This window comes from Scyliorhinus torazame, chromosome 8, assembly GCF_047496885.1.
Source record: "Scyliorhinus torazame isolate Kashiwa2021f chromosome 8, sScyTor2.1, whole genome shotgun sequence".
NCBI classification, from domain to species: Eukaryota; Metazoa; Chordata; class Chondrichthyes; order Carcharhiniformes; family Scyliorhinidae; genus Scyliorhinus; species Scyliorhinus torazame.
In genome coordinates, this window is record NC_092714.1 from 139,497,316 (window position 1) to 139,511,205 (window position 13,890).

Consider the following 13,890-nt stretch of genomic DNA (forward strand, 5'->3'; position numbering starts at 1 on the left):
AAGCCATTATTGAATTTGCCTTCACCACAATCTCAGGCACTTCATTCCAGATTCTATGCACTTATTGGGCAAAAAAACGTTCTTCATGTTGCCTTTGGTTCCTTTACCATTCACCTTAAATCAGTGTCCTCTAGTTCTCGACAGTTCCACCAATGGAGCAGTTTCTCTCTATCTACTATATTCTGTCTAGACCTTCATGACTTTGAACATCTTTATCAAATCTCCTCGAGAGAAAAATCCCAACTTTTCAATCTTATCAACTAAAGTTGGTCATTCCAGGAACCATTTTTATAAATCTTTTCCACACCACTTTAATTCCCTCCAATCCTTTCTAAAGTGTTGTGTCCAGAATTGGACCTGATATTACACATCAGGCCAAACCAAGTAGTTGGTTATGATTCATTGTTTTTGGACTCTCTGCTTCTATTTATGGCATCCAGAATCCAGTATGTGTAATCACAGAATTGTTACAGTGCAGAAGGAGGCCATCATGTTTGCACAAGTTCTCTAATGAGCAATTCGCTTAGTACCATTCTCCTGTCTTCTCCCCATAATCCAATCTATCTTCATAACTGAAGTTCCGGATCCCTGGAACCATTATACCTGCTTTCTCAACCTGCTCTACAACCTTCGGCAATTTGTGCACACATACTCCAAGGCACTCTGCTCATATACCTTCTTTGGAATTGTACTCTTCATTTTATATTGCCTCTTCTGATTCCTCCTACCAAAATGTATCATTTCACACTGTGTTAAATTTCATCTGCTTCATGCCCATCCATTCTACCAGCCTGTCTATGCCCTCCGTATCCTCCTCACTGTTCACAGTGAGAGTCCATAAAGCAGCGGGAGTTCACAGAGAGAGAGTCCATAAAGCTGGGGGAGTTCACAGACAGAGTCCATAAAGCAGCGGGAGTTCACAGAGGGAGAGTCCATAAAGCAGCGGGAGTTCACAGAGAGAGAGTCCATAAAGCAGCGGGAGTTCACAGAGAGAGAGTCCATAAAGCAGCGGGAGTTCACAGAGAGACTTTAGACACGGAGTGCTGATTGGAACAGAGTGCATCTGAGTTTAGGTGAGTGACTGAGTTCGGGTGAGTGGCGAGAGAGGGCTGTGTTTTTGTTGGTGTTCGGGTTTATCCTGGAGGTTCTATTAAAAAAAAAATTATTTAAATTAATTAACTAGTTGAATATGGCTGGACAGGTGATGTGCTGTTGCTGTATGATGATGGAACTGGTGGATCCCATTGAGACCGTCAGTGACCACATCTGCAGCAAGTGTTGGCTGCTCGAGGAACTTCGGCTCAGAATTGATGAGCTGGAGACCGAGCTGCACACACTGCGGCACATCAGGGAGGGGGAAAATTACCTGGACGCTTTGTTTCAGGAGGCAGTCACACCCGGTAGAATACTTATTCTACTTACTGTTAATTCGATCAGTGGTCAGGGACAGAGTGGTGTGACTGCAAGGGAGGCAGGTAGGGGGATCCTGAGTTTAGGAGTTAAGGAGCCTCAGCCCTTGACCTTGTCCAACAGGTATGAGGTACTTGCTCCCTGTGTGGATGAGGAAGAGGGCTGTAGGGAGGATGTGTTGACTGACCACTGCACCGTGGTACAGGAAGCCATTAAAGAGGGGGGAGCAAAAAGACGAGTGGTAGTTGTAGGGGATTCTATAATTAGGGGGATTGATGGCATCCTTTGTAAGCCAGATCGTGAGTCCCGCATGGTATGTTGCCTGCCCGGTGCCAGGGTGAGGGACATCTCTGATCGGCTTGAAAGGATTTTGGAGAGGGAGGGGGAGGATCCAGTTGTTGTGGTCCACGTTGGGACTAACAACATAGGTAAGACTAGGAAAGAGGACCTGTTTGGGGATTATCAAACACTAGGGACTAAATTAAAGAACATGTCCTCCAGGGTTATAATCTCTGGATTACTACCCGAGCCACGTGCCAATTGGCATAGGGTTGAGAAAATTAGGGACGTTAACACGTGGCTAAAGGAGTGGTGCGGGAAAGAGGGATTCCATTTCATGGGGCATTGGCATCAGTACTGGGGCAGGAGGGATCCTGTACCGTTGGGACGGTCTTCACCTGGACCATTCTGGGACTAGTGTTCTAGCGAATAGGATAAATAGGTTGGTCACAAGGACTTTAAACGAGCAAGTTGGGGGGAAGGGAAGAGTAAAGCCATGGACAGTATAATGGTTAATGGAGAGCAAGGCAGCAGGTTACGTGACAGGTTATTATGTAGAGATATGGGTTCAAAGACTAGGAAAATTAGGAGAAAGGGTAAGAGGAAAAATAATTTGCGAAAAGTTACTGATCAAGGTGTTAGGATTCATAACAAAGACATAAAAAACAGCATAAGTGTACTTTACCTGAATGTTCGTAGTATACGGAATAAGGTGAATGAGTTGATGGCGCAAATCATCGTGAATGACTATGATTTAGTGGCCACTACTGAAACATGGTTAAAAGATGGTCACGACTGGGAGTTAAATATCCAAGGGTATCAGACTATACGAAAGGATAGAATGGACGGTAAGGGCGGTGGTGTAGCTTTGTTGTTTAAGGATGGCATCCGGGCAATAGTGAGGGATGACATTGGTGCTATGGAGGACAAGGTGAATCAATTTGGGTGGAAATCAGGAATAGTAAGGCGAAAAGGTCACTGATAGGAGTAGTCTATAGGCCACCAAATAGTAACAGGATGGTAGGCAGGCAATAAGCAAAGAAATAACGGATGCATGTAGAAATGGTACAGCGGTTATCATGGGAGATTTTAATCTGCATGTCGATTGGTTTAACCAGGTTGGTACAGGCAGCCTTGAGGAGGAGTTTATAGAATGTGTCCGGGATAATTTCCTGGAACAGTATGTAATGGAACCTACAAGGGAACAAGCGGTCCTAGATCTGGTCCTGAGTAATGAGGCAGAATTCCCAATCTCTCATTTGCACTTGTAACCACAGTATTTATTTGGCAGGTTTGGTTCAGTTTCTGGTCAATGGTAGCACTAGGATGCTGATAGTGGTGGATTTAGTGATGGTAATGTTACCAGTTGATGTTACTACTTGACAGGAAGGCCCCAGAATGGAACCCTGGCTCAAAAGACTAACTTTAAAAAAAAAGAAGAAAATGTGGATGAACAGAGTCACTGGACTGTCAATTGGTTTTTAACAACAGAAAAAAACATTTATTAAACATGAAAAGTTTGACTATAATATGATACGCCTTCACTCAAATTTATCTTCACAAATGTACACAGATTTTAAGGATAATCCAGGTTACAAAATATACCTGGCATATACCTATAATGTCCTTGGTACATACATAGTCCCTGTAAATCAATAGGCCAACTGTGGTCAGACACACCTCACTCTGAAACCAAGTGGCAGATGCCATCCAATCGAACTTCTGTGCATTTCTCCTCAAATCCTCTCAGATGATTATTACTCTGTGAGCCAACTGGACTCTGGCTTCCGTACGAATGTTTCCAAAGCTCCAATCTTGAAAAGACATGTCTTAGAATCTTCTACCAAACAATGCTTTCCTCAGCTGTTTTCAGCAAGGATCCACTTCCAGGATTTCCAAGTCTCCTTTCGATATTCCTCTGTCTTGTCTTGCCACATGCATTCAAGCTCCCACACAATCTGTCAGCTACTCCCCCACACAAGTGGAACTCAACTGCTTCACAGGCTGTATTAAGAAGTCAACAAACTTTTGATTTACCTCAGATGTGGTTTTCCAGATAACTGATTACTTCAGCTAGCTCTAACTCAGAGCACGTTCTCTGTCTTTTACTTGAATTCCAACGAACAGCGCCTTGTTCAATTCCAGTTCCTTTTGTCTTTTTGACTTCAAACTGCCTGGGACCTCTATTTTAATTCCCTGGTTTCTAGAACTATCTGTTCTTTAGTTTCAGGGGCTTGCTTTCTTCCCATTACTCCAATGTATTGTTTCTGCTTCTGGTGGAGCTGTGAGAGCTGTTTCCTTTCTAGCTGCTATGCTCCAACTGCCTTGCGTCCAATAAAAAAAGAAACTAAAAAGATCTTTCTAATTTTGGTTGCCAAGCAACAGCTCCATCCTTCTCTAATCTCTGTTTGCTTTTCATGTTGTAAACTGTCAAATGACAATGCAGGCACAGTTTGAAATGAAACTAAAATCCCCATACATACAAACCCCTTTGTTTAGCACTAATTTAACTAGAGTTTTGTCATTTCTTATACAGAAACACTGAATTAAACTCTCAAATTTATACCTTATTTCTATATCCAACAATACAAAATAGATTATTTAAAACAACCTCTGCTTCCTGACAGAAATGACCCTGAATTTCAGGGGAGTGGGGTGGGGGTGGGGGTGTAATTAGATTATCTTTTGTTGAACCTCTCTTTGTCTGGCACTTTTGTGGCACAAATTACAAATGTAATTTGCCACTTATAAGCCCAAGCCTGAATGTGGTCCAGGTCTTGTTGCATGTGGATAAGAACAAAGAAAAGTACAGCACAGAAACAGGCCCTTCGGCACTCCAAGCCCGTGCCGACCATGCTGCCCGATTAAACTACAATCTTCTACACTTCCTGGGTCCGTATCCCTCTATTCCCATCCTATTCATGTATTTGTCAAGATGCCCCTTAAATGTCACTATCGTCCCTGCTTCCACCACCTCCTCCGGTAGCGAGTTCCAGGCACCCACTACCCTCTGTGTAAAAAAACTTGCCTCGTACATCTACTCTAAACCTTGCCCCTCGCACCTTAAACCTATGCCCCCTAGTAATTGACCCCTCTACTCTGGGGAAAAGCCTCTGACTATCCACTCTGTCTATGCCCCTCATAATTTTGTAGACCTCTATCAGGTTGCCCCTCAACCTCCGTCGTTCCAGTGAGAACAAACCGAGTTTATTCAGCCGCTCCTCATAGCTAATGCCCTCCATACCAGGCAACATTCTGGTGAATCTCTTCTGCACCTTCTCTAAAGCCTCCACATCCTTCTGGTAGTGTGGCGACCAGAATTGAACACTATACTCCAAGTGTGGCCTAACTAAGGTTCTATACAGCTGCAACATGACTTGCCAATTCTTATACTCAGTGCCCCGGCCAATGAAGGCAAGCATGACGTGTGCCTTCTTGTCTATCTTCTCCACCTGTGTTGCCCCTTTCATTGACCTGTGGACCTGTACACCTAGATCTCTCTGACTTTCAATACTCTTGAGGGTTCTCCCATTCACTGTATATTCCCTACCTGCATTAGACCTTACAAAATACATTACCTCACATTTGTCCGGATTAAACTCCATCTGCCATCTCTCCACCCAAGTCTCCAAACATAAGGACTGCTTCACTATCTGAGGAGTTGTGAATGGTACTGAACATTGCGCAATCAGTGAACATCTCCCCTTCTAACATTATGATGGAAGGAAGGTCATTAATGAAGCAGCTGAGGATGGTTGGGCCTAAGACACACCCTGGAGGAACTCCTGCAACAAAGTTCTGGGGCTGAGATGGTTGGTTAGAAACAACAGCTGTCTTCCTTTGTGCTAAATATGAATACAACCAGAGGAGAATTTGTCTTGATTCCCATTGACTTCAATTTTGCTGGGGCTCCTTGATGTCACATTTGGTCACATGCTGACTTGGTATCTGCTGTGTTTTAAAAAGAGTCTTAAGGGAAGAAAGATACGTTGAGAGATTTAGGGAGGATATTCGTGAGCTTCGAGCCAAGGTGGCTGAAAGCTTGGCAACCAGCGGTGGAACAAAAAGGGAAGGTTGTAACCTGTCTCTTGCTCTGAAATTAATGTGCACCAAATAACCTTGAAAATAATTTTTTTAACAGAATTCCATCACTGCAGTTTTCATAAAACCATCCTTGTTGTCATAATAAGTAGGAAATGTATATTTTGTTTCAGTGAGATTTCCAAAATCAACAGGAACAAACAGCAATATATTTTGCAGCATGACGTGGTTCAGAGTGATGGGATGACATAAGGCTTGCAATGTGGCAACTGCTTTTGCATACTTTAAAATTCTTTTTGCAATTCTGCTGAATAAATATTCAAAAATGTTTTCTGTTCCATTCAGCCTAGTTGTTTTTTTCTCTGAAAAAGCATTGCAGTGATTGAAAACTATTCCACCTGATCAGCACTGCAGAGCATGTATTTTGCAATTTTAAAATTTAACTCTACTTTTTTTTCCCCTCTTCATATTCTTTTATCTATCAAAACTTTGGAATCTTGAAATTACTACTATTGCTCGCCTTACTCTTGTCTACTCTTTCACTTGAGTCCTATTGTTATTTCTGTGGTGATATGCATCACTGTAAAGACACAAGGGGTTAATGTAAATACATGTAGACTAGCTAGACACTAAAGGGAGCACCAGAGACATGACACACAGACACTCAACCAATAGAACAGTTAGATAGGACACGACCAATGGGCATTCACGATACACACAGGTGACACGACCACAGGAGGGCATTACACCAACCTATATATAAAGGACACAACACACATGATCTTCCTCTTTCCAGTGGAGACAGTCAGTGAGTAGAGACACAGGGTTGATTCAATATTACACCCACCACGTGGATTGTAGCAGACTGGTTAGTCAGTCTGAGTAGTTATAGAAGGTTTAACAGTAGTGGCGAACCCGAGTAGGAGAAGTGTAAATAGTTTAATAAACGTGTTGAAGTTATCTCCACGTCTGAACCTTCCTTTGTCAAGTATACCACAAGGAAGCCGCTTATGCTACGCCTAGAGCATAACAAGACAATTTCTGCATTATCATATTGTGGTTTTACTGTCTTCTGGGGGGAGAGGCAGGGGTGTGCATGAGTAAGTCGAGCCAGCTGACTCTGGAATCAGAGCAAGACATCAACAGGAATGCCTGAGTGCTGAGGCGGGCTGGTTGAAATGCCCATCTTGGTTCTCCGAGACTTTGTCCCAGTTGTTTTATCAGATTTTAGGCCCTCCAGCCCTCAACTGCAATCCACATTCCCCTACCCCTCTTCTCCCCCCCCCCCCCCATTGTTCCTCTACCCTCCATGTTAACTCATGGTTTCTCACACACTTCCAAAGGCCTGTTATAGCTCCCATGCCAACTTGTGCCCCCCATTGTCCCTTATAGCCCCCATGACAACTCACCCACTCTTCATCATGGGCAGATCGCGAGCCATTTGCAGATAAAATAAAGTTCTTTAAAAATAATATGGATTTCGCTATATAAACTCAGTATTCAAAAAATATATATTCATGAGAATTAAAAGTTTTGAATGAACCTTCAAGTGTTTAATTTCTTATAAAAACAAACAGACAGCTGACCCTTTAAAGTCTGCTTAACCTGTCAATCAAACTCTGAATTAAAATCCTGCTGAGATTATTGTAGCTTTTGAAATTCAACCAAGCATTCACAAAGAGCCCTTGGTCAAATTTCAAGAAATCACTATTGAAACTGCTTGATACACCACCTGGCCTGTCAAACAACGCTATTACGCAGATGGTGATTTAAAAAAACTTTGGGCGTCATTCTCCGACCCCCGCCGGGTCGGAGAATGGCCGTTGGCCGCCGTGAATCCCGTCCCCGCCGAAGTCTCCGGTACCGGAGATTGGGCGGGGGCGGGAATCGGGCCGTGCCGGTTGGCGGGACCCCCCGCTGGATTCGCCGGCCCGGATGGGCCGAAGTCCCGCCCAGAAATTGCCTGCCCCGCCGGCGTAAATCAAAGCTGGTATTTACCGACGGGACCAGGCGGCGTGGGCGGGCTCTGGGGTCCTGGGGGGGGGGGGCGTGGGGCGATCTGACCCCGGGGGGTGCCCCCACGGTCGGGGCCCACCGATCCGCGGGCGGGCCTGTGCCGTGGGGGCACTCTTTCCCTTCCGCCTCCGCCACGGCCTCCACCATGGCGGAGGCGGAAGAGACTCTCCCCACTGCGCATGCGTGGGAAACTGACAGGGGCCGCTGACGCTCCCGCACATGCGCCGGGAAACTGACAGCGGCCGCTGACGCTCCCACGCATGCGCCGCATTTCTGCGCCAGCTGGCGGGGCAACAAACGCCATTTCCGCCAGCTGGCGGGGCGGAAATCCCTCCGGCGTCGGCCTAGCCCCTCAATGTTGGGGCTAGGCCGCCAAAGATGCGGAGCATTCCACACCTTTGGGCCGGCGCGATGCCTGTCTGATTGGCGCCGTCTTTGGCGCCAGTCGGCGGACATCACGCCGTTGGGGGAGAATTTCGCCCATTATCTCAGCTGCAGCCAGCTTTTAACAGTCTAAAGAGCAGGTATATAAAACAACTACAGATCTTGACAGTTAAACCTACCTTATCCATTATTTAAAAACATTTGCATCTACCACATATATTTGTGACTCCCACATTGTGGATTATGCCACTTGCAGCAGCCAAAAAGAGATCTGTTTGAATTCTACACTAAGCTGAAGTGACCCGTCTGAGTTTGGGGTTCCCTCCTGTGTAAATCACCCCCAACCCCCATTCCTCTACTGGCAAAAGTAGGATCTGTTGGAAATGGAACTGGTGGTTCCGCATCCACGTCCTGCATACCGTAATGGTGGAGCCCATGGAATCTTCCCCACTTTATGAAAATCTGGCCCTTATGTCCATATATGGGCTTTATGTCCACATATGGGCACATATAGCAGAAGTTAAAGGCCAGTATCTTATGTTCATAAGTCATCCCATCTTCCCACTGTTCTGCCTGATAAATGGAAGTAGGGCTTAAACTTTTTAGTCCAGCTAGTGCCATTAGATCGCACCTCTTGTGTTAGAAGGTTTTGGCTTCTTCTCACTTGAGAAACTTGAGAGCACAAAATCTAGGATAATACTTGAATGTAGAACCGAATGAGTGTTTCATATGTGACATTAAACCAGTGTTTTTCAAACTTTTTTTCCGGGGACCCGTTTTTACCAACTGGCCAACCTTCGCGACCCACGGCGGCCGACCTTCGCGAACCACGCCGGCTGACCTTTGCGACCCACCATTTTCACTTGCCTTGTTTGCTGCTGACAAAATGGAAGAATCACAATCGCGCCCAAAGCACGTGATGCCGACGTTTGGGGGCCGTGACCTGCTCTCTGCCTCCCTCAGGCAGGAAGAATGCCTAGAATTTTAAAAATCTTCTGCGTCTCCGATTGCGCAAATTTGCGGTCTTCAGCCGCAATAGCCGGCTTTAATATTCTATTTTTTTTGTAAATTGTAACAATGTTGTTGCACGGCACGTTTAATCAAAGAGACCAAAGCCCATATCATTGTCAGATTCTTCCTGTTTCTTCACTTCCTTTTTCTCTTCAGCAGCAACAGGGGCAGCGGTGGAAACAACTGCTGCAGCAGCTGGGGCACTGCTACCAGCACCAACGTTGCAGATCAGACTATTGACGTCAATATTAGCCAATGCCTTGACAAACAGACTAGGCCAGAAAGACTCAATGGTCACACCAGCTGTTTTAATCAGGGCATTGAGTTTGTCTTCGGTGACAGTGACCTCGTCGTCGTGCAGGATGAGCGCACTGTAGTTACAGGCGAGTTCCGAGGTGGAGGCCATGGCGGTGGATCTCTGCGGGTGGGTCCGATGGTGCTAGTCACCGGGAGGAAACTCGGCCTTTGCTTCATTCAGTAGAGCCGAGCATTACTGGGCAGAGCGAGCAGCAGCCGGCTTTTCACTATGCCGGCTGCGAGCGGCCTTTTTTACCATATAAAAGAAATGCGGCCGCACTGCGCGTGCGTGCCCGCTCATCGGTGTGCATGCGCAGAGTTTTGCGCATACCGATGAACGGGCATGCACGCGCAGTGTGGCCGCATTTTTAAAATATGGTGAAAAGGCTGCTCGCAGCCGGCATAGTTAAAAGCCGGCTTTGCGTGCGAATTTGCGCAATCGGGAGCGCCGCGATGGACAGCACCGCAACCCTACCGACACACGCCCATGCCCCACCGTCGCGTCCCTGACTTTGACAATGCCTGCATTAAACCAAATACCCGCAACACTCCCATTTGTGTAAAAGATCTCATGGCAGCATTTGAAGAAGGGCATTGAAGCTTTTTGAGTTGACCTGATCACTCTTTATCTCCTAGATTATCTGGTTGTTATCAGCTTCCTGTGTACAAATTGACTGCCGTATTCTCTACAACAGTGATTAAACTTCAAAAATACCTTGGATGTTAAGTGCTTTAGGATATCCTGCGGTTGTGAAACACAGTGTATAAATGCAAGTGTTTCTTTCTAGGGGAAGTTCAGAAGTGTATGCCTAATGCTCAGTGTCTATTATTTTGCACCCACAGGCTCTAAAGTCGATGATGCCAAAGCACTGATTGCTTCCAGCAGTCTCAAGATTCTGGGTTGTGATGACTTGGATGAAGCCGCTAAAATGGTAAGTAAGACGTTGCTTTGAAAACTGAAAGTACCCTTTGGTCCCTGGCTCAGTTATCCGTGTAATGCACCTGCTTTGGGAAATGTACTTTCAAGGAGGTCCTTTTAACAGCCAAACTATTATGCAGGGACGTAACATCTTCATAAGCTCGCTGATATAGGTTTTCAGCTAGCACACTGTTCTCGTAAAATCAGCATTAATATTACAGCCAAGATTCTCAAATATGGGGTGCAACTTTTACTGTAATGTCAACTATGTTTATACTTAAAACATTTTCATTATACTTGCCTTTGTGTGCTTCATTCTCCTCCCTATACTATTGCCTCCTCTTTCCCATTCCCTCTTTTCTTACTTTTCTTCTTGAAAGCTAGTTTAACTTTTTTTTTCTACCCAATCTTGTTTCTTTAACGAGAAAAGCTAAAAGTTCGGTTCTTATCCTCCATTTTGGAGGTGCAAATATTTTTCCAAGAATTGATTCCTTGAGATTTTAAAAGCCAATCAAAAGCCAGAGCAATAATTATTAAAATGATCTGATCTAGCCAATGTCTGTTTTATTTGTTCAGCAAAAAGTAGTTTCCAATAAATTACTTTGTGCCACATTAATTGTTTGAGTACCAATTTCCATATGAGAATTATTTTTATATTCAAAGTAAATTTGTCACTGTAGTCTTGCTTTTACGACATTGTTCACCCTGGAATTAATTCTAATATGTACCTCATTCTATGTTTTTATATGCTTGCAGGTTGTAAAACTTTCAGAAATCGTGTCATTGGCAAAGGAGGCACAGGTGGATGTCAATTTCCAGCTGCCAATTTGACACGTGCATTAAAGATATAAATTCCTATGATGTTCACAATTGTGGTATCTTAAAATGGTGTCTTGCCCTTTGTTTCTCTTTGTGAAGGGATTCTATGACCCAAGTGACAATACTGCAGAAAATGTAATGTTGACTTGTTTGCATGGCGTTCAGACATTTTTGTTTAGCGTTGCATCACCAGATATGTAAGAGGTAAGGAATGTGATGTAAATCCAGATTTTTTAATTATTACCTATCACTTATTTAAAGTTTATGTCTATATTGACTCCAAATGCTGTCAAGCACTGATGTGTTCACCTGGTAGATCTTGAAGCACATTGTATGACTGAACACAAGTCTGAATTGATCTGATGTTTTTGGTCACCTGGCTTCCAACAAAGGATCACATACTTTACAGTTTATAGCAGCACTCAGTATCTCTCTGTTCTCTTTGAAAAGCACAGGATGTTTTTTGGGGATGCATTTTCTGCAACAAGTGTTAACTCATTAATTACTTCAGTGGAATGGTCAACTCACAAACCTTTAGACATTCCTCCACTAGAACACATTTCAAGTGGATTTATTATTGGTAAACACGTAACAGATACATTTCCATACAGCAATGAATACAAACTTGTGAAGTATGAATGAGTTGATCATACTGAAGTCCTTTGTACAAAAGAGAGGAAGATGTTTGCTGCTGTAATTTGTTTGACACAGATCAATGATTAGTTTATTAAAAGAAAAATGCATATTGAATTGTACCCTTGTGTATGTAGCAAGGCATTTCTGTAATATGTTTAAGCCTCATAGGCTAGAGTTGAAACATTTTAATATGCATTATTGAAACTGGTTATTGTACTCAACAATAAAATATACTTCAGTTCTGAGAACTTGCTTGATAACTGGGCTTTTTAATGCAAATTATTGCAAACTTTTTCAGATTGAAAATGTATGAAAACTTGGTCCTATTTTATGGTCAGATTGATTTAAATCCAGCTAAACTTTTTACTGGAAAAAGTAGTCATTCTACATTATATTCCAATGACTCAAATGTACAAGGTTGGTACAGTATTAAGCAAATGTGCCACGGCCTGGGGTTGAACAACACTATTTTATTGTGTAGTTTATATTCTGAATTATAATGTCTAAATTATAGCCTTCCTCCACCCTCCCCCCCCCCCATAGTCCAATGCCCTGATGCCATCTCATATGGGAAAGGGTTGGCCCACTGAAGGATAGGGGAGGGAATCTATGTGTAGAGCCAGAGGAAATGGGCGAGGTACTAAATGAATACTTTGCATCAGTATTCACCAAAGAGAAGGAATTGGTGGATGTTGAGTCTGGAGAAGGGAGTGTAGATAGCCTGGGTCACATTGAGATCTAAAAAGACGAGGTGTTGGGCGTCTTGAAAAATATTAAGCTGGATAAGTGCTGCGGGGCAGCACGGTAGTCTTGTGGATAGCACAATTGCTTCACAGCTCCAGGGTCCCAGGTTCGATTCCGGCTTGGGTCACTGTCTGTGCGGAGTCTGCACGTCCTCCCCGTGTGTGTGTGGGTTTCCTCCGGGTGCTCCGGTTTCCTCCCACAGTCCAAAGATGTGCAGGTTAGGCGGATTGGCCATGATAAATTGCCCTTAGTGACCAAAAAGGTTAGGATGGGTTATTGGGTTACGGGGATAGGGTGGAAGTGAGGGCTTAAGTGGTTCGGTGCAGACTCGATGGGCCGAATGGCCTCCTTCTGCACTGTATGTTCTATGTTCTGAGTCCCCAAGGCCTGATGGGATCTACCCCAGAATACTGAAGGAGGCAAGAGAGGAAATTGCTGAGGCCTTGACAAGAATCTTTGGATCCTCACTGTCTTCAGGTGATGTCCCGGCGGACTGGAGAATAGTCAATGTTGTTCCTTTGTTTAAGAAGGGTAGCAAGAATAATCCAGGGAACTACAGGCCGGTGAGCCTTACATCAGTGGTAGTGAAATTACTGGAGAGAATTGTTCGAGACATGATCTACTCCCATTTGGAAGCAAGTGGACGTATTAGCGAGAGGCAGTACGGTTTTGTGAAGGGGAGGTCGTGTCTCACTAACTTGATAAGAGTTTTTCGAGGACGTCACAAAGATGATTGATGCAGGTACGGCATGTTGTCTATATGGACTACAGTAAGGCCTTTGACCAGATGCCTCATGGCAGACTGGTACAAAAAGTGAAGTCACACGGGATCAGAGGTGAGCTGGCAAGATGGATACAGAACTGGCTAAGTCATAGAAGGCAGAGAGTAGCAATGGAAGGGTGCTTTTCTGATTGGAGGGCTGTGACTAGTGGTGTTCCGCAGGGTTCAGTGCGGGGACCTTTGCTGTTCGTAGTATATATAAATGATTTGGAGGAAAATGTAACTGGTCTGATTAGTAAGTTTGCGGATGACACAAAGGTTGGTGGAATTGCGGATAGCGATGAGGACTGGCAGAGGACACAGCAGGATTTAGATCGCTTGGAGACTTGGGAGGAGAGATGGCAGATGGAGTTTAATACGGACAAATGTGAGGTAATGCATTTTGGAAGGTCTAATACAGGTAGGGAATATACAGTGAATGGTAGAACCCTCAAGAGTATTGAAAGTCAGAGAGATCTAGGTGTACAGGTCCACAGGTCACTGAAAGGGGCAACACAGGTGGAGAAGATAGTCAAGAAGGCATACGGCATGCTTGCCTTCATTAGCCAGGGCA

General features: G+C 44.4%; 1 protein-coding gene across 4 annotated transcripts in view; it reads left to right on the top strand.

Annotated features, from left to right (window-relative positions):
- Nucleotides 1-12,060, top strand: part of LOC140428149 (succinate--CoA ligase [ADP-forming] subunit beta, mitochondrial-like) — a 282,972-nt gene extending 270,912 nt beyond the window's left edge. For all 4 annotated transcript variants that reach the window (XR_011948717.1, XM_072514269.1, XM_072514270.1 and 1 more), the window contains 2 exons: nucleotides 10,282-10,370; nucleotides 11,114-12,060. Coding sequence is in view for 3 of the 4 variants with exons in the window: in XM_072514269.1 (XP_072370370.1) it covers nucleotides 10,282-10,370; nucleotides 11,114-11,188 (164 nt within the window). In the remaining variant the exon portion in view is untranslated. The remainder of the gene's footprint in view (nucleotides 1-10,281; nucleotides 10,371-11,113) is intronic.
- The last annotated feature ends 1,830 nt before the right edge of the window (nucleotides 12,061-13,890 follow it).